This window comes from Pholis gunnellus (genome assembly GCF_910591455.1).
Source record: "Pholis gunnellus genome assembly, chromosome: 12".
Taxonomy (NCBI): domain Eukaryota; kingdom Metazoa; phylum Chordata; class Actinopteri; order Perciformes; family Pholidae; genus Pholis; species Pholis gunnellus.
The window spans coordinates 13227939-13254545 of NC_136539.1; the positions used below are offsets into that span (position 1 = coordinate 13227939).

The following is a 26607-nucleotide window of genomic DNA, read 5'->3' on the forward strand; positions in this document are numbered from 1 at the left end:
ACGAGTCCGGTCATTCCTAAATTAACATCCACACTCACTCACCTGGTAATCTCTCCATTGGCTGAGATTACGCCGCCACCCAGTGGCTCTGTTTGGTACTGCATTGTTTCAGGATGCTTAACAGGAACCATTTAAAGAGATGACAATACAAAGCAGGGACCACAGGCTGAGATAGAAAAAATACATCAGTTTAATCAAGGTAACTATCAATTTACAAATGATTCTTTTGTACGAAACCAAAATAGTTTTATGTTTAATGGATACAGAAGGCAAACCTGCTTTTTCTAAAGGAAAATCCCCAGGAGTATAAATTACCACCTCGCCTTCCCCTGAAGACTTTAAGCAGTTCACAGAACCACTGAAGGGTCACGGTGGGACTTCTTTTGTTTTCGTGGTGCCTTTCAATATGTTTGCATTTCCTCTGATCCATCAAGGGGCTGAGCTGTAACATGAATGTTGTATTAAGTAGTGGACCACTGACTGTAACTGTAAGAACCGGACTGCACCAACAAACTGTTCTTGTGGATTAGATGGGCTGCAAAAAATCTTATGAGCGAACATAGAAGTAGTTCAGGAAATGAGAATTCCCATTGTGACCCTTCAAGTGCTCTGTGGTAATTTGCCCACTAAATAAAGAATGCAACTTACACACATTCATAGTAACCCGTTTCCCCACATATTACACTTTGTCTTTGAACCAAGTTCAAAAACTCCACATAGTTGAATTAACACGTGTTACCATTTAGTAACAGAAGTTGTTCTGCGACAGTTAATACTTGATTCTTGTTATTTTTCCTTCTACTACCATCAACAAACTGCTGCTGCTGGACACACAGTCACGCTTCATGTGGAGAAGACCAGCCCATAGTTCCAGTGTCCTCGGAGGAACTCAAGCTTGTAAAACTGGAACAGTGTGTAGAACAATTTGTCAACGGAGTCGTGCAGTTTATGGACGGGCTAGATTGTTTCAAGACTTAAGAGCAAGCTGACGACCTCAATCGTTGCTCTCTGCTAAGTCTGCAGTCATTGTGATATTTATTGATTCAGAGGTGGCCACTGATGACGGGATGGGGATTCTGGTCAGTGAACTGTTCATGTGTATGGTGGAGGAGGGATATGTGGTGCTGGTATGCAGCGCAACAGCAGGAGATGCATGAGCAGTGATTGGTGGAAGAACAAAGTCAGGCAGAGTTACACCAGGGACAAAAGCTGGCATGTAGAGAGGTGGAAGACCTGCGGAGCACAACACAAAGTCATTACTTAGAGTAGAGAAAAACTTTTAAATGTGCAACGCTGAAGTGTTTTTTTCTTGCATTTTTTTATATTCGTCTATGTTTGGATGTGGTGGCCACCTACCTGTAGGTTATTTCAACCATAAATCCAAAAGAAACAAAATGGCATTAAAAGTAAAAAGTCATATAGTATGTCAAAGAATGTCGTAAAAAGTCATATTACGTCATAAAGAATGTCGTATAAAAAGTCACAATATATGTTGAGGCTGTAGCGAGTGCAGGCGCAAACAAATTTAGAACACCAGAATCCTTTACCAGTTATTCCGTTCCGTGTTCTGTTTATAATAATCCTTTAAGATTATTAACAACTAACCCAAGCACATCTCAAAGAACATGATAATACCTGCACGTTGTAATCCACCAACTCCAGGTGGCAATACGTGGCCCACGTCTGGCAATGTGATATTTAGATTTGGTAAATGAGGAAAGGGTGGAAGACCTCCAGGTAAGGCTGGAAGACCTCCAGGAAAGGGTGGAAGACCTCCAGGTAAGGCTGGAAGACCTCCAGGTAAGGGAATTAAACCTGTGCAATAAATACATACACATATATTAGACAATGCTAGGTCAGCAGGCAAAAGTCATGTACGTTTGGCTTCAGAGTGGCTGGCTTTGGCACCACACCTGGGAAGCTATAACCTCTTAAAACTTATTTCTACAGACCTGGTGGTGTGGCAGCAGCAGGCAGGGTGGCGCTTTGTGAGGAGGGGAAGTGGCTGAGCAGTGGGACGGTAGGAGCTTCTGAAACAATAATGTCATTGTGTGTGTGTGTGTGTGTTTACACTGTTCACATACAGTTTGCTTAATCTGCAATAGTCAACCTTACATGAATTCAAACAGGACATTTTGAGCAGTCACATATTATAGTGTACCTGTCTGTAGTTTGCTCAAAAATGTGGTCGGGTTAGAGCTGACTGACACGCCGGCGAAAGACTGCTCTAATCCAGTCGAAGCAGAAGAAGAAGAAGAAACGGCAACCGGAGCGGTTGGAATGACAGCCGAGAGGTGGACCTGGTAACCAAAAGGACGTTATCTCAGTCAATGTTGACAACATCCGGAAGTTATTTGTTTGTGTAAGATGCTGAGCTATACCTCTGTGAAGCCATCTTTAGGGGAAGTGGCTGGTTCACTGGCAGTCTGTGCAGGGAAACTCTTGCCCTCTATAGATGGCAGTGTGGGTATCCTGTGCAGGTAGCCATAGCCAATCCCACACCCTAGACTGGAGAGACATAAATACTGTGAGGAGGAATGTCCAAACATTTCACAGTAGCCTGAAAGATGATGTGAAATGACAAATCCAAATGTTAAAGACCTTCATCCAGTCAGTGTCTGTTTCCCACAGAAATGCTATTGTTATTGAGTCCAGCTGTCATTTAACAGCTTTCTCTTTACATTTCATTTGAAGATTTTATTCAAAATGTACTCAGAAAAGGGGATCTAAAACTGAAATAAGTCATAATAAAATAAGACAAGTTGGATAAATATATATTATATAAAAGTAACTGTTGTTTTTAGTCCCTTTGTTGTTGTTTTCAGGGTGTTTTTCCAAAATGTTAATTTATAAATGTATATAAATAACTGCTAAATGTAGAATACAACTATTAGCTTTTAAAACTATGAAAATAATCTTTACAAAACAACTAAACCAAACTAAAGACAAATTCTGGACTGAAGCAGAAAACAAATTGCGTATTAACATAACAACCCAATACTTATAAGTCTAATTGTGAGAATTGTCCGGACCAACACCTAAAGATTCATCAGGTGTAATCGAGACACATGTATTGTTAGAATCGTGCATTCTTTTGTTGCCTTATCGGTTTGACGTCTATGAGATGTTAGTCATGACGCAATGGTTGAGGATTTGTAGCTGCAGCACTGTTATGCAGAATCGACTTGTTCAGTATTTGTCAAATAACCCAGTACAAAGGACTGTACAGTGCATTCTTAAATGGAAGTAGACACTAAACCAAAATGCATGGCTTTCACCTGGAAACAGAAGTAAAAATCAGACATGCCTGCCGTCTCCACCCCAATCACAGTTTGGAGTGATGACCAGCTCGCGGCAGTTGTCCGTATCCGTGTTGTAAACGTGCAGCTTCAGCTCCTTCCCCTCACTGGTTTCTACCAGGGAGAACAGATCTTCACTCTGTTGGAAGGAGCAGAGATTCACGGCAGGTCAACCTGTTGCCAACATTAGGGTCAACGTTACCGCCGAGCTGCAAAAGCAAGTACCTCGTTCGTGACGGTGTCGGCTCCTATGATGTAGTCAGCGTGGGCCCTCAAACCAGCCAGGGCTGCGGGGGAGTTTGGTTCCACCTCCTGGACTCACACAAAACATACAGTATAAACACATTAGGTGATGGATAGCAATACTTTCTAAAAAAAAGCTCATTGTGAATGATATTTTACACTTCTTTGTGATTATTTTTAATTAAAATGCTGCAGTTATACATGTTGCAGACTCACCAAAACATGCCAAACATTTTCATTTGCTCCTTCAAAGCTGCAGAAGCGAATGCTGACTCCCAGAAGCCCCTGGCCGTCCCACAAGTTGCTGGGTGTGACCGTTGTCTCCCTCATAGCCAGAGTCTTGCTGCTGTACAACTGCATCTTGATGGGCCTCTCCACGTTCATCTTCAGCAACTCTTTGAGGGTGTCATTGTCCTTGTTCTATGCAGATCAAAACACGCAATCATCTGTCAGAACACTTGTTGAAGCCGGAGGTTTCATTATTGCAATTATAGTAAACTTACCAGTCTAGTGTCACAAACGGAAATGATGAAATCAAAGAATGGCTCCAGTCCTGCACAGCGACCGGGGGAATTATCTTGCACCTGTAAAGAAAGACAATGAAACCTTGCAAACTGTGTAAATTGTCATTCTGAGACGCCGCTGAGACCCTGCATTAGAGATTCAATCACAGAAAGATGGGGCTTATGTTACTGCTTTTAAAATATGTAAACTGACAAAAACACGAGTATATGACGAGCGCAGTGAATATCTGCCTCTGACATCCTGGACAAATGTGGACAACATTTTCAATACAGAGAGAATCTTGTAGTTTTTAGGATCAAGCTGATCTGAAAACAAGAATCCACTCCAGTAACTTCAGTACAGTTTCTTGTAAAAATAAATGGCATTTTTGGCATTTTCCCTTAATGAAGTTAGTGTTGGCACAGACACCACTAAAGCGTACCGGATACGTGGGCCCCGAAAATGTATTAGTTTATTAATCTTGAGCAGGTTCCACGGTTCTCAAATGTGAATTAAGGTTTTGGACTGTTAAAAAACATCTTCATCGTTAGAGATGTTGGCCTTCATCAGGGTTGGTCTCACATAACGTTGGTCTCAATACAAAAAGGTTTTGTGGACTTCTCAGTGTTTTGACTGTTGGTCAGTCAAAACAAGCAACCAGTATCTGAAATATTTAAACTTTGGCTTTAGGGAGATGTTAGGGGCATTTTTCACAATTTAATATATACAATTAATTAAAAAAAATAGTAGAAAACAGTGAATGGACGAGTTCGTCGCCTTTTAGTGTTTTTCTTAATGAAGGCACACACCCTTCTTCGCTGGGTATTTACAACGTTAGTCGCCACACCGGTTATTCTGGCGACATGCAACGTTAAAAAGAGATCAGCTGATGTTGTTTACTGCGCATGTCTGAATACTAACTTACCATGTCATATGGATACAAGCAGTTTCAAAACAACCCGACGAATTAACCGTAGCTCATATAAAATGGTCAGTAAATACACCTAAACAACACATTACAAACTTAAAAAAAAAAAAAAGTCAGTTATATTAGAGAAACCCCTCAAAAAACTGCCACTGAACGAATATATAAATGTCATTATTTGACCGTAGAACTAGCTGCAGCGCTAGCAGGCAGAGCCCTCATCAGCTGTCCCTCTCTGCCTGTAAAGCTGAGTTTCGCTCTTACTTGGAGGACGTGGTAGCCTTCCGTTCCTCCTCCCGGTATCTCGACGCTCTGAGACCCTCCCATGTTTCCCCTGGGCGCGCGTGGATCAGGGTGGGCCAGCTGTGTTCGTTAACAGACGGCTCTCCACCGGACCATGTCCGTGGTAACAGCGCACTGTTTGTGCTGCGCTTCCTGGTTCCCAACACTTCCGCTTTGGCGCAACCAACCCTTAGCTGTGTGATGACATCACGTCTAATGCAAAAGCTTGAAATAAAATTAATAATCATCCAGATGTAGCCTATAAATTAGCAAAAGGGGTGGAAGACAGAGCTGTTTTTAAACTCTACTGCAAGGCTGGATATCCTACTGACTCGGGGGGCCCTCATCCTCAGGGGCCCAAAGGTTCACTGCCTGTTTTCATACAACTGAAATAGTGCTTGTGGGGTTGTGTGAAAATCTAGTGTAGGGTGTTAATGATTTTAGTTTGTATTGTGATCACATGGTGCATATTCGGCAAATTGTAGGTCATAAGTCTTTCAGGTCTCTGAATGCTGGAGTGTGGCAAGGCACGGCCTTTCTGAGACTGTTATTTCTGTTTGTTTGCTCTGTTTTATTTTTACTTCCTGGTCTGCGATGTCACCTGCTCAAAGTTTGCTTTATCAAGTCGGGCCAAAACTTGAAAAAGCCAGTGGCTTTGTTAATTGTTGTAAAGTAAGTCTGACTCCAGTTTAGGACCAACGTCCAAAGCTCTGCTGGAAGGTGAAGTACATTTACTTGTGGACAATTCTATTGTACAATTCGACGTACTTTGATTGAGATTCTACTCTTAAAACGTCTTACACTTACCCCACAATATTTCAGAGGAAAAACAAACCATTTAGCTCCGATCTGATCTCTGTTGCTCGGTAACATTACTTTGCAGATAAACTTCAATTCAAGAATAAGCTCATGAAATATGATGATGTACATCACCAGCACCAGCTTAAACATTCAAATGTTAAAGTCGATCAATAATTCAACACTACTAATGTGATTATTCTTCATACTTTTTTAAAGTACTATACTATACTTTACTACTTTTTTAAGTGCTACTACACTTTTTCTTGAAAGAAACTTTGAACGCACAACTTTCACTTACTTAAGCAATAATAGAATGACCAGGAGTTCTGCCTCCTTCCTGTAGTTTTATCGTCGGATATGTTATAGATATAGATTAGTTACTTAAATTAGGTGTGTTGATCAGAGAAGTAATAAAGACTACTTACCTTAAATTCTCTGGAAGATGACTAGAAGGTAACTTCCTGCCTCCATCTATAACCATTAACATAGCTGAGCGTTGTCAGTGAAAACCTCAGCTTTATTTTTAAAAGTAGTTTTATTTCATTTTTCACTTTTGATTTGATCGAACGATCATGTCAGAGCAGAAACGAGAGCCGGGGAAGATGTGAGAGAATAAAATTGTCTCCTTGATCAAACAGTGATAATAAAGGATACATCATCCATGCTATAAAGAACATGGGCTCAAGGAGTCAATTAATGTATATGTTGTTGAATATCTCTGTAGTGCAGCAGCTCTTATCAAATAATTTGAAATAAACTTGCACAGCATTGTGATTCTTCTCATCAATCATCCGTTATCCTGTCAGTCTACGCATCCGCTGGAGCTCACCTGGATGTGGTCTCTCTGCAGGCTGCTCTGGATGATATTTAAGCTTAAAATGCATCCTCATTCAAGAGAGGAGATCAAGCATCAGCGTGATACAATCAGACAAGAAGATGTTATTCTTGACATTGTGGTCTGAACCAATATTGTGATTCATATAGTCACTTTAGAATAATGATTATTTTTGTCCTGCAGGAAGATGCGCAAACACTGACGAGGATAAAATAAACGCATTTGTTAGTAATTTGACAGTTAGAAAATCCCCAAATATATTTGACTTTTCAAAATGACACATTAAAAAGAAATAATACCATACAAATCTCAAACGTACAGTACATGTCATCCTTCATTGTTCCCCAAACAGATCTTCCCATCTATTATCTGCTACCGGTGAGGAATAAACTTCACATGGTGACACTTGCTCTTTCAAGAGGCAGACAAATAAACTCTGTATTTCAGCAGAAGCTTGCTGACGCATTAAAACCCCGCCATCACTATACTGGATAGCTCTTTCAGATTTATACTTCTCCAGTCCTCCTAGGAATTTACAACTAACGCTGCAAAAGTGATGTACTTTTGTTCAGGCACAAGTCTGAGGAGGCAAAGAATTCATTAATAACAAAGAAGTGGCCAGAAATTAAAACGTCCATAATTTGATGAATATTTATATGTCCCCCCCCCGCTTGCTGTGCCCCCACTCACACACTGCATTTCTACACAGTCAGCAAATTCACAGCATCAAACATCATGAGCTGTTGTTGTCAGGGTTAGTTGCTTAATGTCTGCGAGAGGTCCTTTTTTTGGAGGATGAAAGGCTGTTCATACAAGCTCCCTGCTGACATAATCTACTCTGTATTGCTGGGAAGCAGAGATAAAATGCTAAGTGAATTAGAAAAGCCTGCGTTAAGATGACAAAGCAGCAGAGCCAAACGCCAGTACAAGCAGTTATCACGTCATTATTGTTGTTGTTTATCATTTTATTTTCAGCAGCATCAGACACATGTTTACTGCTCTTCCCCTATAGTTCCTATTCAGAAAAGAAGAAAAAAATGCTTGAGAGCTCTAAATTACTGTCATGTGCTTAGAGGTTGTTTAGTTCATTTAGCATGCATGATAGCAATCACCACACAGACACTTGGTCAGGTGCAGTGTAATTGCTCCTGGGCTCATGCTTATTCCTCTAGAAAAATTACCAACAGAGAGATTTAGTAGCAGCCTTTCAACTTTAACAAGCGCCACATTAGGTTTACACTCCTCAGCCACAGACACAGGCAAGTTACAGTCTCTGGACTATTAATCTCCTGCTTAAAATGTACTTTCTGCCAAGATTAATCAAGCCGTGGACACTCAGTCAATAAGAGGAGGCTATTTAGATAAGTGTAAACCATTATAATTACTTTAGAAGTCAGAGGCTTTAAGGTGTTACAATTGATTCTGTTTTTTAATGTCAAGCTGCACTTGCTATTTGAATTTAAGAACAAAATGAGCAGATTGCAGTGGCACGTAAACACCTTTTACACCAGAACACCATTGACCTTTAAATTGAAGTGTTCGAGCAAAAATGCTGCCGGTGTTGAGCTGTGGATTGCTCATAAATAACGTTGAAAAGATTTTTAAAAAGATTGTATTCCTGCTTAATTGTGGATTTGTGCGTATGTGTTTTAATGTTGTGTGGAGATGAGGAGGGGGAAGGGCTGGCAAACAGCCCGCAGTCAATATCATCATCATCATTTCATTAGACTTGCCTTACACAATGGGAACGTCAGTATCTATCAGGAAGCTAATGTGGCAGTGATTCCCATGGGCGGGAGATATATTTGGCACTTCAGCAAACCACTGACGAGATTCATGGATATATAAGAGAGAGAGGAGTAACACAGCTGAGAAAGGATAGATGGCTATTGAGTGTGTGAGAGGGAACTAAACTAACTCTTAACTAAAAATATTCACAAAATGTGTCCATAATGAAAATACAATTAAAACACTAGAAAAAAAAAAGGAAATGCAACAAGCCCAATGAATGAGATGGTTTTTGTTTAATTTGCAGAATTCAAACAGGGTTTTAATCCTTTAACTGTGTGTGTGTGTGTGTGTGTGTGTGTGTGTGTGTGTGTGTGTGTGTGTGTGTGTGTGTGTGTGTGGGGGGGGGGGGGGGGGGGGGGGGCGCGGTGTAGTTGTGTGTGCCAAGTGTGAAATGGAGGGTGAACAGACTAGTGCAGAGACAGACATTTAGTGTTTCACAGTCTGGTGTTCAGAGCCTTCCCCGCCCAGCATTCAGAGACAGAGGCTTCTGCAAAAACAGAGCTGCTCCAGCTCTTTATTATTTTACTGGCCTGATCTCCTCTTGATCAAAGTTTAATTGTGCTTATAATTACAATTGATGGAGATACTGATTGTTGATTAAAGTGATGAACCCCTTAAAATACTACTCTCATCAATGTGATAGTCTATTAAACCTTTTCTTTTCAAACTTGATTTACCATTATAGTCCAAATATAGTAATAATCTTCTGAAACATTTTGCATTTTACCGAATAGACTGATTGATTTTTGTGTACTTACATATTTTGCGTGGCCATTCATTCATGTCTAGCATCTAGCGAGTTACTAAACTGTGACAAACTATAGGAGCTGAAGGCCAAGTTTCATTTGCATTCAATTATTATAAGATTTTCCAACACCTGCTTCCAAATTAGCCGTGATATTACCCTTTGGCACGTATAACCGTCAATGACAAAACAAAAAACACCCTCCCTTTAGATGTTTGGAAGAAGTCAGGGGTTATTATTTCTATTACCCCATTATACTATCCCTTTAATCCTCTGTTCCCTGTAACTTTACACAGCAGCCAGTGACACCGGCTCTGTAATGATCGCTGCACTGGAGCATGAAACAAAGAAGCAGCGTCTGCTGTGGTGGAGGATGGGAGGGGAGCCAGTGAAACAGCCAGTCCCTCTACGGCTGTGGCGAAATAAAAGGCAGCCAGGCAGAGCCTTGAAATAGGCGTCTCGGAAAGAAATGTTAGGAGAGCACAGTCTAATGTGTTTTATGATAAATACCTTAAAAGTGTGAGTAATGAGAGTAGTAAGGGAATTGGCAGGGGGTGCTCGTGAAATCTCAGCTGTGAGATGATCGGCCAATAAAAAATCCCTCCAGGGTGATTAATCTGACCAATGGCTGGTGACGGCCAGGTGGATCGAGGAGATGTATCAGAAAAAAAAGGAAAATATGCACATTTACCCAAACTTGTCTCCCACTTTTATACAAATAATTGATTGAATCACTACATTATGAATTTTTCTCCATATATTTAACTTCATTTGCATATATTTGTTTAGAGATTGGATACCAGTACACTTATTTTGCACACAACCTGTCTTTAGCGGCGACTGATGAGCCGGGACGTTTAACTCCAATGTTGTTATTATTGTTCTTGGACCTCTTTACCAGCTCATCAAGTAAAAAAAGAGCATTGTTTTTATCACCTCTATACTTCATGCCTTTAATCAGGATTTTGAACTGATGACATGAAATTGTATAATGCTCTGGGACTGTTTAGTTTTGGCAGCACTTTCTAAACCAGCAGTATCCCTCCTGAATCCCAGATAATGTTTCTGGATTTCAGTTTGTTCATAAAGAGTCTAACCTATCATCTAATGAACCCAAAATAACAACATGTAGGATACATTTCTTTATCTGTGAATGACATTTTGGCAAACAAACGGAATATAGATTTGGTTGTGCTCACCACATATGTAAAACAATAAATATTTAACAGTAATAACAATACTTCATTTCTAACAAGCCGAGTTTGTGGCAAAGTGGAGGCTAATCAGCTCAATAATTGTCTATATATTTTAAAGAGTAGAAAAACATGAATTTGTAACTACCCGTTTTTTTAATCTTTATACCTATAGCTGTGTCAGTAAAGCTAATGTCAACTTAACACATGAGTTAAGGTTGTTCACCATACATACATATTTGTCCTTATACAAACTGCAAAAAAAACAGATGTTCGACAGCTCATCTCTTTATTAGTGCTGTGGATACAACAATAATACTCTGCAAATGATGGCATGAAGTTAAAGTGCCTACATTGAATTCAACAAGGGATATTTCATCCCACTAATTCAGGAATGTACAATTGTTCAATAAATCCTATTACAGTAGCAAACACATTTCATTGTTCAAGCTAAATTCTTTATGACAAATAATCCCCGTTTCTCACATTGTTATTTTTAACATTAAAATGTTACTAGAGTGAGCATGTTAAGAAAAAACAAAATTTGGCATAACATAGTTTTACTCCATTTAACACATTATCATACAGACAATCATTATCTCTGTAGAATAAAAGCTATCCAATGATCATGGTTCAGCGTTGTGCTTTCTATCATGAACAAAACACCGGCAGAAGCAGCCGCAAAACCCATCCATGCTTCCTCCCACATATAGCCAAGTGTCTGGACGATATTCAGACGACATTGCACAGTTACACAACATAGATTGCACTAAAGTTAAGGGCGGTAAGTTAAGTTTTCTTATACAAACATCTGAACCCATCCATAAGGGAGAACAAGGGCCACGTTCATAAATGTACCTCAACCCTTCTTTGGTTGTGATATTGTACAGCAGGGTTTCCCAATAGGAAGCATACATTACAACTGGAAACGAACAGCAGGTAACCTATTCACAATTAGAACCTCTGAATATAAATAAAGTGATTCATCTATTACATACTATACTGTATGGTCAATTTAGATATAGGATTTTCTCACTGTAAAACTAGGACACATTTGGCACAAAGGCAATGTAACAATACTATACACAATCTACACAAAAATCTCTAAAAACACAGCGATCAAGTACAATGACTGTGTTATACATTTCCACCTATGTAATATCAAAAGGAAATAACAGATAGGGTACAATGTGGCGGTGCATCTGGCTTGATAATTACACAGACGACATGGAGCACCAACAGTCAGTACATACGTAATGCTATAAGGTTCCCTACATTGTGCTCTGATACTTGTGAAAAAATATTTTGATCTCATTCTGTTTTTACTGACCGTCATATAGTACAACAGTTTTCTTTTATAGCTGCTATAGAAAGAATCATTCAAGCGCTCAGATATTCTTGCTATTCTATATTTACATAAGAAAGTAACCCGTGTATATCTCATGTAATCCACATTATTAGATCTGGGTTCATTTCCAGTTAACATGGTTTAGCAAGAATACCAGTGTGCTTTTGGGATTCTCTCACAGATATGTCCTTATTACTCAGATAACCTTGTGTGCAGATGTTTTGAATATAAGTCATCGCTGATAAAGACAGAAGAGACAGAGAAGAGACACACACGGCGCATTATTTCTTGTGCATTGCCAGAGAAGATCTGTAAGCAAAATTCAACGTCTTGATGAAGCAAAAGGGAGATGAAGCCAAGCTCAAGGCTCTACAGAGTCAGACATGTTTTTGGGGTAGATGGTTTAGGTGTGGCTCTTACAAGTCGTTCCCCAGTTGCTCAATCTCTTCAATCAGGAAGTCGATATCTGACTTGGTAGCAGCGGGGTTTGAGATGACCATGCGGAAGAAGTTAACCTTGTCACCTTGCGGCTGGTAACCCACCATCGTAGTCCCAGACTCCATCATCATTGCCTTGATCTTTGGGGCCACCTGTTGTGGGAAAGCATACAATGTTAACATCCCAATTCCACAAAGCAACAGCATATGCTCACACTATTTGTCCATGATTTTACTGTATGAATCCCTAAATCTAAGTAGACACTATATGACTCAATCCAAGTGGGCAGGGGAATGTATCTTAAATACCAGATTGATGAGTCCTCACCTTGTGCAACCTCTCTCGCCTCTCGTTGCCATCAGGCAAGCCGCGCAGACTCGGTGGAATATACCAGAAACACACATTAGTGTGCTGCGGCTGATAAGAGAAAATGGGAACATTTGTAAAGAGTGCCGATAAACAATACCTTCTGTAATTTCAGCTTCTTGTGTCAACTTGTCAGTAATACAAAACGGTCTAATCAATCCTGGAAGCAAGTTAAGATATGAAATATATTGTTGCAGTTGTTTATCCCAAAAGAAAAGCAGGTGTTCTGTAAAGTAGAAAAGCCCAGATAGTAAGTATAACATAGACCGTTTTTCTTTGTTGCAGCAACTGATCAGTATCCTATACATATATATATAACATATATATTAAGATTTAGAATAATCTGACAAATCAGTACAGTGAATGCTTTAGCGTTCAATTAAAAGATATTTGCAGACGGTGCAAATAATGATCTCACCTCTCCGTCGAACACCATCTCGAAGCCCTCTCTGTTTTTTATTTTATTGTAGAGGTGCGCTGACAGATCCAGGCACTTGTCAATATGCTGTTCAAATCCTTCTGTTCCCTTTTAGGTAGATCAAAAAAAAAGAAAGAATAAAAGAACTGTTTCCATCACATTCCAGATATGGCAGCAGGGTCGGTCGAGGCTCAACAAGAAAACAGCTGATGAAATGCACACCTTTGCCTTCCACATGAGCCAGAACTTGAAGATATCGACATGCCGTCCACACTGAATGGCCTTGTCTCCCGTGTCGTATGTAACGTCATACTGTTTATCTGTCTGGAAGAGGTAGCCGGCACACATGGAGTTGCAGCCTTGTAATAATCCCTGCAATGGGCACAGACGTGGGGTAAGAAACAGTGAGGTTACCGACCACCGGCAGAAAACAGTTATCTTATCCTGCTGGTGCAGAAGTGTTATCGTGAGCAGCAAGCAAGTGAAAAACACAGTCTCACCCACTCTCTGACCAGAACGGCAGAGCACTGCAGCGGCACTCCCATCATTTTATGAGGGTTCCATGTGACTGAGTTGGCCCTGCACAGAAATTGAAACAGTAAACAGTTCTGTGGGTGGGTGTGTATGCGTGTGTCTAAATAGGTGGAGACCCCACTTAAAAAGCATGTTTTCCCGACTGCATTAATCGTCATTGAAATGCTCATATTTGGCGCTCTTTTACCTCTCCACTCCATTCAGCTTGTGTCTGTGCTTCCTGGACATCAGCAAGCCTCCTCCCCATGCACCCTGCACAGGACAGAACACATTTCTAACAGTAAGGACGCTAATATCTATTAAAGTTGCCGATGTGTACAGCTGGTGTCATTTTTCTGTATCGAAGATCATCCATATTGCCTTACGTCCACATGAAGCCACAAGTTGTACTTTTCACAGATGTCTGCGATTTCATTGATGGGATCAAAGGCTCCATAGACGGTGGTGCCAGCGGTGGCATTCACAAACATTGGAACATACCCCTGCAAACCAAAAAGACATTGGTTATAATGCACCTACTGCTTTCCCGTTTCTACTAGTCTGGACATCACTTTGCCTTTGAAAAAAACGTGTTCCAGGAGTGTTACTTTAGACCGGGGGCAGCATCACATGTGAGCACATTACTGAAGTAAACTTGCTGCTCTGGCACAAATAAACAAGTAAACTCCCCTGCTCGGAGAAGTGTCTCTCATTGTACCAAGTCTCTGATAGAAGCAAATAAATAAGTAAGAGGGGACGTTGTCTGAGTCACTGTTGCTGACATTCACCTTTTGCTTGGCCTCTATTACTTTGGCTTCCAAATCAGCAGGAATGACTCTCCCTCTAGAAAAGAAGAAAGAGACATACAATATCCAGATATGTGACCTTTTTACCTTTATGATCAGCATGTGGGGTCAGTATATGAAACAAACCTCTTATCCGTGTTCAAAAGGATCAGGTTCTCAGTCCCGAAGCCCAGAGCTGCACTGGCTTTCTTGATGGAATAGTGGCTCTGCAAGAACAGAAGTTAGATGAGTCACAATTCAGGCTGGAATTACACAAAAGATACTCATTGTCAACTATGGTGGAAATAATTCGTATTCATTTCCCTGTGAGAAACAAACGTGATGAGAAAGCTTTCAAGTGTCTATAAGTATTTTATTGAACTTTCAATAACACAATAATTTAGCTGAATGGACAGAGCTCCTTCCCAACGGATGGTTCGGAGGTCTAACAACAAGTCAAAGGTTTAACAGATTATATGCGTCACACAAACTGAACAGCTCGTAAACTGAACAGCCATGAGCCGTGTTCATGCACACAATGTTCAAGTTACATCTAAAAAGAACAACATGGTAAATTGCGACAGCATCAACCTTTGTGATAAAGGTGAAGTAATACAAAGACGGAGGAGACTAACATGCTCTGAGGTGAAGAGGACCAGTCTGGGTGCAGCTGCCATGCCTTTGGTCTTAACTTCAGGGAAGAACTTGTATCTGGCAACCATCACACTGTACATGTTGGAGATTGCTCCTCCTGTAGAGAACAACAGTGGTACAAAATACAGTATGGTCATTAAATACACATTTTAGATACTTGCCCCGAGTATTATATTATAAGCTTATTTGCACTACATAAGTAGTACTTTACATAGGTAAGTCTAGATTCTAGCATGTTTGCATGAGGTCTCAGAGTTATTGAGGTCCTGGTTTGGCTCTGACCTGGAGAAAATATCCCATCGCCCTCTCCCTCAGGCCAGCCGATGATCTCTCTCATCTTTTTCAGTGTCAGCTGCTCCATGAGCACAAAGACAGGGGCGATCTCATAGGTAAACCTTGAACCAACCAAAAGAAAAACACAAATATTTTAATATGCGATTAAACAAAAAATTGTTCGGTGTTCATTAAACAGTAGTATATAAATACAAAAATGTTCTCTCTGCTGTTTCATTCAAGTAACATTCTATATCACCTCCAGGCTGCAGAAGAGACTGATGGGATCAATATGAAATACATATTTAACAACATGCATTTGTATACTGTAATTGTACAGCATGCTTACTGAGCACGCTGCTCTCTCAATAGAAATGGAACAGACACAGTATGGCGTACACAGTCACACTTCAATGACAACACCATCTTGTTGTTTTAGTAATGCCTTTTGCAGCAGCAAATAAATGACACAACAAAAGCCAGTCTCAGCTTCATTGATACAGCATCAGGAGCAGTTTTTAGTTTTTTTTCAGACAATTAGCGAGAAATGCGACGTTAGCCCAATGCAATTATTCAATATATGAACAATGCACCTTTAATGAGTTAACATTTTAAAAAACATTGGATAAATAATAGGAATGGTCTGCTGTTAAAATCACAAAACAAAGCGGTTACAGGTACATTTAAATGTGTCATTCCAGAAATGTTTTTCCATGTTTTATCCTCCCATGTATATCATTTGTTCCCGTCTTATCAACGTACATTGAAACCCCTCTGCCTCAGAGAAGAGCACAGTCGATTTGGAATTACCGCACAGGAAGCCTCATCCATCTTCTCCTGACAAATATTCTTATAATTACATAAGTATCTGTCTATTCATGCAAAGAAAGTAAATTAATCAGTAGAATGCATTGCAGAATGGCGCATTGTGCCCCACAGCATCTCCAGTATATGCACATACAGTAATATGGAGAGGGAAAAAAATAAACAAGTCAGATGCCACTTCGCAGATGTCGCACATTAATTTCACCGCATTCATTCATGCAGACTTCGCTCACTCATTCTGATTATGTAAGACTTGGATGTGATTGTCAATCTATTAGTGTCAGTCAATATCTGCCAGGGGTAATTAGGGTTGATGTAGTAATTAATAAAGGTAAATTACAAGTATGTAAGCAACCTCCACCCTCTGGTTCGAGTCATCCTCGGTGATGTCGCCAATAACACACAAGCTGCCTACAGTGCTTTTTTGAGGACAGACTGGCTGAACAAGCAAAAGGGAACAATAGAGGTTTTTCTGAATCTTCATAATTGTGTGCTGATAAAAATGACAAACGATAGTACCACTTTTTAATAAGGCTCCTATTGATAAAAGAGAGCTTTATAGATCAATTATAAGCACAAAAATGAACAAATCCCTCTTTCTGCTGCTTAACCTTTCTATAATAATTTGGTTATAAATGTTAGTAAACCATTAATAAATGCTTAATAAGATGCTTATAAATGTCTTTCCTAGATGGTAAGTTGTCATACAGAGCAATCAGTGAAAGGGACTTTTCACAATCAGACAACCCATATTTTCTTATGAATGACTTATAACTGATCTATAAACCATTAATAAATTATGTATTAACCATGACTAAAGTCATTTGTTAGAACTTAAGCCTTTATAAAGAGCACATTTTTAAAAAGTGGTACTGAAACAGTTTTTACAACGTCTTCTATCCATTTACACTCATCTATTTATTTATCTAAGTACTATTTTCAGTTGTCAAAGGATTTTAAAAGTGTACAGCCAGTAATAATCAAAACATTCCCTGAATGGGAAACATGACCCTGACTGGAACCCAACCTGGGACCTATGGTTTGCATCTTGGACCACTATAGGCCACCAGGACATCCCAGAGTCTGGACCAAGTCTTCTTCCCTAAATTGATCATCATACACTGAGTGACCAGTTTATAAGGTACACTAGTACAATTAAATGCAACACAATACAGAGAATGAGAACAGAGATGCATCAACACCCGTCTGACACAGAGTCATGAAACACTAGACAGTTTCTTGTTGCAATGGCAAAACTCATCACCGAGTCCCACTGATGGCTGTCCGTGCAAAGATGGTCTGAGCAGGAGAGGCTCTTTCCCCTCCTGGCATTGTTAAGTCACAAGAACTAGACCAGGGGTCGGCAACCCCATGCGGCTCTTCAGCCCCTCTGTTGCGGCTCCCTGAGGCTACATCCACACTACTACTGGAGTGGAGTTTGGAATTTTAAAACGAAAACGATCTCCGTTCACACAGCGTTTCAGCATCGTTTTCGATATGATCTCCGTCCAGACTAACACGCCTGAAAACGAATATCACGTGACTATTCACGTACACTGGACATGATGGTGCAGGTGTAAACAGGAAGTAGATTGATTGCTTCGTTAAAAAAATAGACAGAGTAATAAAGTAGTCTTTAAGAATGAAAGGTCGTGCTTGATACTTTGCTCTGCTGGTGACTGAAGTCTCTGTCGTTCTGGAGACTAATCAATGTTTAGTTCCTTTATAGTTTATATGTTTGTACTTCACAATAGTTAAGAAACAATAATAAGAAAAGGAAAGTCCTCCGTTTTGTGTCCGTCCTCCTCAAAGCCGCTAACCTGACTTCAGACAGCCTGTGTAGGGCTGATAACGTCATGCTGCCAAAATAAAAAATGTTTTAATAGTTTGTCAACTGAAATGTGGGTCACACCTATTATGTCGCTGTCACCCTTTACCTGCAGGTGGCTAATTTGCAGGCCGCCCTCGGTAAACTATTGTAAGCTATTATGTTGAGCAGGTTAAGAGCTCTCTAGGAAGCAGTGTTCCTGTGAATGTGTGGGAGAAGTAAATAAAGTTGCTGCCGTCTTGGCGCAGATTACGGAGCCCCGTATTTATTATTTTATTAAGTATTGGCGCAACATTAACCCTCGGCTACACTATCAATGGATAAATAACAACAACAAAAAGAATAGCCTAGTCAGGGAGGAACATAGAGAGTTTAATTCTGCATGGACGTATTCATTTGCTTTCAATGCCAACGATGCTGCCTTACCTGTATGCTTGATAGGCTATGCGCAAACAAATGTAATGTTGAACGTCACTTCCAGAACAAGCACACAGCATTTGCTGAAAAGTATCAAGCTGGAGATGAGCGAAAAAGAGCGATTTCTCAACTGCTGCAGTAAACTGAGCAAGTTTCGTTGTCCTCTTCATAAGAGTTTGATATTGTTATAACAGGTAAAATAGCAATACAATGTCAATAATTGTCTTTATTCTTGCGCTATAATTTCACAAATACAACAAACTATAGTTTTTGTATAGGCCTATATAATATAACTATATACAAAACTTTATAAGCCGTGACATCAAATAGCGTTTGCGGCTCCAGACACATTTTATTTGGTGAAAAATATAGGGCAAAATGGCTCTTTGGCTAGTAAAGGTTGCCGACCCCTGAACTAGACGAAACAAAGACGCCATGTAAACTGTGAATGCAAATCAATACGCAATTTAGTTTGCCCGCAGGGCTGAATTATGTGAACACGGCCTTAGCACCGGCCAACATTCACAAGGAAAGTGGGGGAGTAGCTGTACAAATGTCTTTTTATTTTCCTGCTTGACGGACAGTCTATTAGAGCAAGCGCGGCACTCTTCAGCCAGCGACAGTAATTACTGTATAAGGGGGTAGGTTTGGTCCATAGGGACTAGTCACGACCAAAGTTTGGGAAAGACACAATTGTCCGCACCAATATTTTGTTAATTTGAATTGCCTGTTAGAAAAAATATTTTGCACAATATATTTGCAAACTCATTCGTATTATTATTAGTGCTGGGCATTATTTTATAGCGCGTTGTTTTTTATTTTGAAAGTCCGTTGCTCACTGGCAGCGGTGGAGGAATGGAGACTACTGGACATCGCTGCAGTAAAGTCAGCAGACACTCCGATCTCCGTGGTCAACTCAGCAGACACTTACATGTTAGTTCACCTATATGCTGAAATTCACGGTAAACTCATTCAAATGGTACAGATCGGGAGCGAGCGAAGGACTTTGAAAGTTAGCCGAAAGATTAACGTGAGACAACATCCGGTTTCTTTAGACGAACATCCGGTTTTCAGAATGAGATGCCAACAAAGTATGAATTATATTCACATTAAGTATAAAACATGCTACCTGCATCTCGTGAGTTAAAGGGAAAATACACCTAAATTGTGCGTAAAGTGTCTTTATTCTTTGATCGCTGGGTAACCATAATTACCTCGGAGTTACAGCATTGATGAACAGTAGAGCTGCATTCACATGCTCTGACTGTCATGAAAAGACAAGACACACATCTAGATGAAACGTGCAGAAACATGTTATTCATGTTACACAGCAGTAGAACGTTTCACATAAAGTCAGCACACTGAGCACAGATAGTGAGGAGATATAACTGCTACTGTGTAAAGAGAATACTGCTGTTAACAAGAACCTGATTTGTTTAAAGTGTTTGCAAACCAAATGTTATTGCACTTTTGTTCATATAGCAGTACTTTTAAAATAAAAGTGCGCAATACACTACTTTTGAATTCATTATTGAACTTTGCCATAACAATGCGATTAATTTCGATTAAAAGTTGTAATCGTTGCCCAGCACCACTATTAATTGCATTTTTTTTTTTTGTCGTTTTTGTCTGGGAAAACTTTTTTATACATACAAAAAATTAAAGGAACAATCTTTTATCAGGGTATGGCATGGATTCAATTGCACTGCTCTGATAATGATCTGGTCAGGTAGTAGCAGAGGGGGTTGTTAATCAGTTTCAGCGGCATTGGTGTTGATGGCATTAACAACAGGTGCACTAGAGGGGCAACAATGAGACAACCTCCAAAACAGGACTGGTTTTGCATGTGGAGGCCAATTCAAGTTTCTCCCTCTTGATCTCTTTGACTGGTTTTCCACTAGTGTTGGCTTTAGCTAGAGTCATTATCACTATTGGGAGCATGAGGCGATTTCCTAACCCTCCAGAAGTTGCACAGATTGTCCAACTCCTCCAGGATGGCATATCCACGCGTGCCGTTGCAAGGAGATTTGATGTGTCTCCCAGCACAATCTCCAGAACATGGAGGACATTCCAGGAGACAGGCAGTTACTCTAGGAGAGCTGGAGAGGGCCATAGAAGGTCCTCAACCCATCAGCAGGACCGATATCTGCTGCTTTGTGCAAGGAGGAACAGGTTGAGCACTGCCCGAGCCCTACAGAATGACCTCCAGCAGGCTACTGGTGTGAATGTCTAACAATCAGAAACAGACTTCATGAGGGTGGCCTCAGGGCGCGACGTCCTTTAGTGTGCCCTGTGCTCACTGCCCCGCACCGTGGAGCACAATTGGCATTTGCTATAGAACACCGGAATTGGCATGTGCGCCACTGGCGCCCTGTGCTTTTCACAGATGAGAGCAGGTTCACCCTGAGCACCTGTGATAGACGTGAAAGGGTCTGGAGAAGCTAAGGAGAACGCTATGCTGCCTGCAACATCGTTCAGCATGACCGGTTTGGTGGTGGGTCAGTGATGGTCTGGGGAGGCATATCCATGGAGGGACGCACAGACCTCTACAGGCTAGAGAATGGCAGTCTGACTGCCATTAGGTATCAGGATGAAATCCTTCAACACATGGTCAGACCCTGCGCTGGTGCAGTAGGTCCTGAGTTCCTCCTGATGCACGACAATGCCCGGCCTCATGTGGCAAGAGTATGCAGGCAGTACCTGGAGGATGATGGAAATGATACAATTGAATGGCCCTCACGAACACCTGACTTAAACCCGACAGAACACCTCTGGGACATTATGTTTCGGTCCATCAGACGCCGCCAGATTGCTCCTCAGACTTTACAGGAGCTCACTGATGCCCTTAGACAGATCTGGGAGGACATCCCACAAGACACCATCCGTCGTCTCATTAGGAGCATGCCGCGACGTTGTCAAGCATGCATACAACCACGTGGGGGCAACACAAGATATTGAGAATCATTTTGAGTTGCAGAAATTGAATTTTGACAAAATGGACTAGCCTGCCACATCATGTTTTCACTTTGATTTTCGGGGTGTCTATACAATTAAGCCCTCTGTAGGCTGAAACTTACATTTCCATCAAAAGATGTGGCATCCTTTCATTCCTAAGACATTAAACTGTCCATATCAGTATAGATATCCAACATAACTTTGCTTCACATTGAGATCTGATGTGTTTTCAAAGTGTTCCTTTAATTTTTTTGAGCAGTGTATTTTGGATATTGAATATACTGTTACTGTATATTGGCATTTTAGCAGAACGTTTTTTATTCATTAATTTAATTATTTATTATTATTATTATTATTATTATTATTATTATTATTATTATTATTATACTGTTTTAAACTAAGGTTTTATTACTGTTATTTTATATGGCAGGGGGGGCAGTGTCCCTACCAATGCTGAGACCAAATCTACGCCCTTGACTGTATGTCACTTCACGTATTCCTCGAACTGAAAGACTCTCTTCTACATGGGCTGTTTAAATACAATGAGTAAAGCTTTAGAAGAAAGGGAATCTAATAACTTCCAAACTGGATCTAATTGTTATTGCTGGAATCTCAAACAATATCTGCATGACTGTGTTTATGGAGGGCAAACATTATATTTTAAAAAGCAACTGATAAATGACACAGTACTCACATATTAGTGTTGGCTGTAGAGGTAAGCCACTCTCCTGCCAACCCAACAATGTCTAATCCAGTGGACAGCTGGTTAAAGAACCTGGGGTGACCTACGATTGAAAAAGAGACAACGGAGCAACATAAATCCCCTGAAAACAAGTAATCATTTGAGAATGAGAGAGAGAGAGAAAATGGCTTATCTGTAATCATTACACTGGCATGTAAGCTAATGAGAGTTATTGATTGCTGTAGGCCTCGCTGCACGCCTGCAGGCCTCTTTGTTCTCACCTGTTCTCACTCCATACTTCAAGGTGTCCCTGCAGTCCACCAGGATCTGCTCCAGAGACTCGGGCTGGTCGGAGAGCTCCAGGTTGAAGCCCTCCATGCCCTCCAGCAGCTGGTGGGGGTGGTGGAAGTCCAGGACCTTGGTGGATCTGTCAAAGGTCTTCCGCACATAGTTGGTGAGGATTTCCACAACCTCCAGCAAGAACTGCATGGTGGGCTCCTCGCCATTTTTGGCGGGCAACAGATCTACAAAATAACCAGAGTCTCTTCTGGTTAACCTAAATCTAAAGATTGCGGTTCATTGTTGATCTTGTGATCTCTGGGTTTGTCAGAAAGTACTTTCAATTAAATTACATTTATTTTGTGCACATCCTTCAACAGTTGGATTTAAAGCAGCATTGAGGAATTAATACAACAAATGCAGTTCCATTATGACTTCATCAGCATATTATTTACTTATCAAATATTTGGTCATTAGAAATCAGATTAAAATGTCCACAGAATGTTAGATTGTTCAAAGTTATATACGTTAGATTTCAGGTTAAGTGTTTAACTTTTTAATTCCAAAGGATAAATACACTACGTTTTTCTTCTTCTTCGTCTTCTTCTCAGCCTACCTCTGGCGAACATATTGGAGAAGTCAGTCTCCGTGCGTCTGAAGTGCGCATCTTCTCCGGCGTTGTCGCAGGACATCAGGTTCTTGGCTGCGCGCTCCTTGAGGGAACTCACAATCCGGCTCCTCTCCTCTAAACTGTTGTTCTTCTGCAAAAACCCTAAAGGATTACAAGAAGGTGAGGAGTCCGCAGGGTGATTATACACTAATCATGCATTTTGAGAACTCTCTCTCTCTCTCATGGGCGGAGTGGCTCTGTGGGAGGTTCAGCGCGTGTCATCAACGTCAAACTCCAGTCAAGCACAAACAAACGAGTGTCATGTAGCGGCTGTAAATTCTTATAAAAGCTCCTCCGACAGTGAGGAGCAAACAGCACAAGTATAGCCGATAACAACACGGTCCAAAAGCACATTTGATAACGTGTGTGAATTTATCTTTACACCCTGCTGAGGAGAATACAGTCCACAAGTATCACTGGTAGAAATATGAAAAGTGTGCAACACTTTCCCCTGATGTTAATCCAAGCAGACAACACGTTTGTTTTCCTGCCCATTGTATTTCGAAGCTTTATGCGGTCCTGGGTAATTACACGGCCTTAATGAAACCAGCAGAACGTGTCGGTCAAAAATGCCAGAAAATTGTTCTGCGCACTGGTGCATGACGTTCACCATCATGGTAGATGTCAGTCCGCCCTTGTGGTATGAGACTAAAATAGACGCTCAAAGTTGAAATCGGAAAATCCATTCTGTATAATTGTCTTCTTAAATTCCACCAGCTTCAACTCAATTGATGTGTTTTTTTGCAGTTGGTATTGAACTTGCATTTTTTATTTTAGTTAAATTGCCAAGATCAGGTGTGGTGGTTATTTATAATTCAAATAATATTGGCTAATCGTATATAATCTAAATGATTAATCATTATTTGGAAGCTTTTTCCAAATCATGTTCGTCCCGGAATCCGTTTCCACTGAGTTGCAAGTAAAGCAGGGCCATGAATAGCCTACAGTCATGCTTGTGGACACTAAACACCATCAATTGTATTCTTATTTCTTCCTGACAATTCATATATTTTGCGTAATTTTCTCAACAAAAAAAATTGAGTAACTTACCACATATCTTCATTCCCAATTTCCTAGTACATCCATGGGCAACTCCACACCAGGCATCATAGCCTAAACATTTTTTTAAATGAGAGGGCCTCACAGTCATTTTTATCTTGAACACGTTCATGTTAAAAAATATGTGGAGAGACATATGAGGTCGAGTGATGTCGCATGATGAAACAAACATAGCCAGCATGGGTGTCTTGGGATTATTTCAACATTAAACCGGCACTCCCCGGGCCCCTGGATCTGGATCAGTATATTTCCACAGTATGTCACCGTTCACAACCTATGGCGAGGACTTCAAATTAATTAGCCGTTTGGAACCACGCCAGGCTAAAGATCTAATTGATGCTGGTTGAAATGCGAGCATCGGTAGACATGAGCCGGCTGGTCAGTGACAGATAGAGAATTACTGCGTTATCAAGGGCTTCCAGCCAGAGAGGGGATGGGGCACCTTGGATGGAAAGCATAGACCAAATCCTCAAAAGCAGCAATTTAGGGGAGGAGGGGAGAGGGAGGAGAAGGAGGGCGGAGGGGGGCAGTCCTATTTCCACATCCTAATTTAACCCCTTGCTTTGGATCATTAGATAAATCATTGCCCTGCTCAGATCAGTGGAAGCACTTCAATTCAGTCCCCACAATGATTTTCTCCAAGTCAGAGGGAATGAGATGGGCAACAAAAGGACAACAAAAAAAAGGGAAAAGGGAAGAAAATAAACAATAGATGTGCTGATAAAAACCATTCAGACCAGACTATACATTTGCAGAGGTGCAGCTTGAAGACTATAGCTACAGGCAATTTGTGCATGGGCCTAACATGATGCAATCCCTGCTTTTCTTCACACACTCAATTGAAGATGCAAAGCCATTCCGAGATTAAAAGCATAAACTGATAAGAAGACATAGCTCATGTTTGCACTGTACAGACATGTAATTGTTTATTTTATATTCAACAATGTAAAAATCTCTATATCTGTATATGTCCTGTGTCAGGAGCACATAGACCTGTAAGATGATTTTAGATCTCTATTCATTGGAAGGATCAGCCTCTTTTTTTTTTTCTTCTTTCAATCAGCTGACAAAGAAAGGACTGTGGTGGATGAAGGTTTCTACAGTGCCCCTTCTCGAAGGCTATGCTTAAGTGTGCCATTAGGGGCAATTTTATATGGCTGAATTAACAGCCACTTCAGGGGCAATTTTAATTTTTCCATGCAAGCACTTTATTCAGCCAAAGCCCATTTAGCCAAACCAATGGGGAAAAAACACGAATGCATTAATACACCGCCCCTAATAATAGGGCAATAATAATTATAATAACAATGATCAAAATAATTATTACTTTGTAATTTTTGCAAATAATTACGCTTTTCTGATAGGATGTTCCGGTGGTGCAGCCTCGGGCTTGTGTCCCCGGCTAATTGCCTTCAGTGTAACGTTAGTGGAGGACATCAGGTTTTGACAGCAGCATTCGTCTGTCACGCAGATGCCGGGAGGTCGGTATGGTGAATGAAATGCAGCGATGATTTGTGGCGAAGGGAGCCTTCTCAAATGGCAGCGGATTCTTTCTTTTTTTATCTCCTCCGCTCTCCCTCGATGAAAATGATTAATGACATTGCCCACAAAGTAAATAGCACACGTGGAATAGCATTTTATCTGTGATGGACCTACTTGAGCCCGGTGGTCGTAAATTTGTCGAGTTGGGATCCGGTTCGCCGCCAGAGGAGGAGGGTGCAGACGCCGCCATCACTCCCGACCCTTTGCCAAAGTCCTCACCTCAAAAAGCCTGGTCACTTTTTTTCCTTCTTTTTTTTTGTTAATGCCCCCAAAAGCTCTCTTTATAGCCTATCAACACGATGAAAAGTAGCCCGACCTCACTGGCAGGGAAAAAGGAAAAACCGCACAAAATATACAGTATTTTAAATATTTGCCTCTTGCTCATTTTTTTTTTTTTACAATGAAGAAATGCTCAAGTTAGAGACACAGACCTGTAGACGACAAGGGCACAGTCTGTCTTACAAGTTGAGATAAAATCGTAAATCTAAGAAGAGTTCAGTTCACTGAGCAAAGACAAATCCTCACTTGAGCCAATAACGGGAGCACGTTATTTCAGCATCATATCTTGATCCTGCTCAGGATGGATTAACAGCCGCCTCACAGCTTCACGTTTGTCTTCCTCGTAATAAATAGCAGAGCACTATTTGTTATAAGCTAAGGCTATACGTTGAAATGCACATATCTGGAGGTAAGGCTATATGCAAAAAAATGCAAATAGAAGAGCAGAATATTTTCTACATTATTCAAATTCACAATATGGCAGATATGGTCATAGCGTTAGACCCACACACTTGCATGACACATATCAGCTCTATAGGTGATTATTTACATTGCTGATCGTGATGCAGATTTAAGTCCCCCTCAAAAAAAAACGATGTGCATCCCTTTCCAAACCACCAACCGGTTATTAAAGGCTTTACACGAATGAACAATCAAA

The 26607-nt window shown here is 40.6% G+C and overlaps 2 protein-coding genes across 2 annotated transcripts; both read right to left on the bottom strand.

Annotated features, from left to right (window-relative positions):
• Positions 1-167: 167 nt before the first annotated feature.
• Positions 168-5397, bottom strand: LOC306703627 (Golgi reassembly-stacking protein 2-like). The gene is made up of 10 exons (XM_079169636.1): positions 5236-5397; positions 4046-4126; positions 3759-3962; positions 3525-3611; positions 3308-3438; positions 2382-2508; positions 2162-2300; positions 1953-2030; positions 1636-1815; positions 168-1233 (listed from the first exon to the last, which is right to left on the bottom strand). The coding sequence occupies exons 1-10, from the start codon at positions 5296-5298 to the stop codon at positions 995-997; spliced, it is 1329 nt and encodes a 442-aa protein (XP_079025762.1). The 5' UTR covers positions 5299-5397; the 3' UTR covers positions 168-994.
• Positions 5398-10896: 5499 nt separating this feature from the next.
• LOC306704262 (glutamate decarboxylase 1) lies at positions 10897-25860 on the bottom strand (the record flags this gene model as incomplete). The annotated part of the gene is made up of 16 exons (XM_079170526.1): positions 10897-12556; positions 12732-12821; positions 13189-13296; positions 13411-13560; positions 13689-13767; positions 13910-13974; positions 14088-14204; positions 14490-14544; positions 14634-14713; positions 15122-15237; positions 15423-15535; positions 22133-22223; positions 22402-22644; positions 23016-23171; positions 24120-24182; positions 25785-25860. The coding sequence occupies 16 exons, from the start codon at positions 25858-25860 to the stop codon at positions 12383-12385; spliced, it is 1776 nt and encodes a 591-aa protein (XP_079026652.1). The 3' UTR covers positions 10897-12382.
• Between the last annotated feature and the right edge of the window lie 747 nt (positions 25861-26607).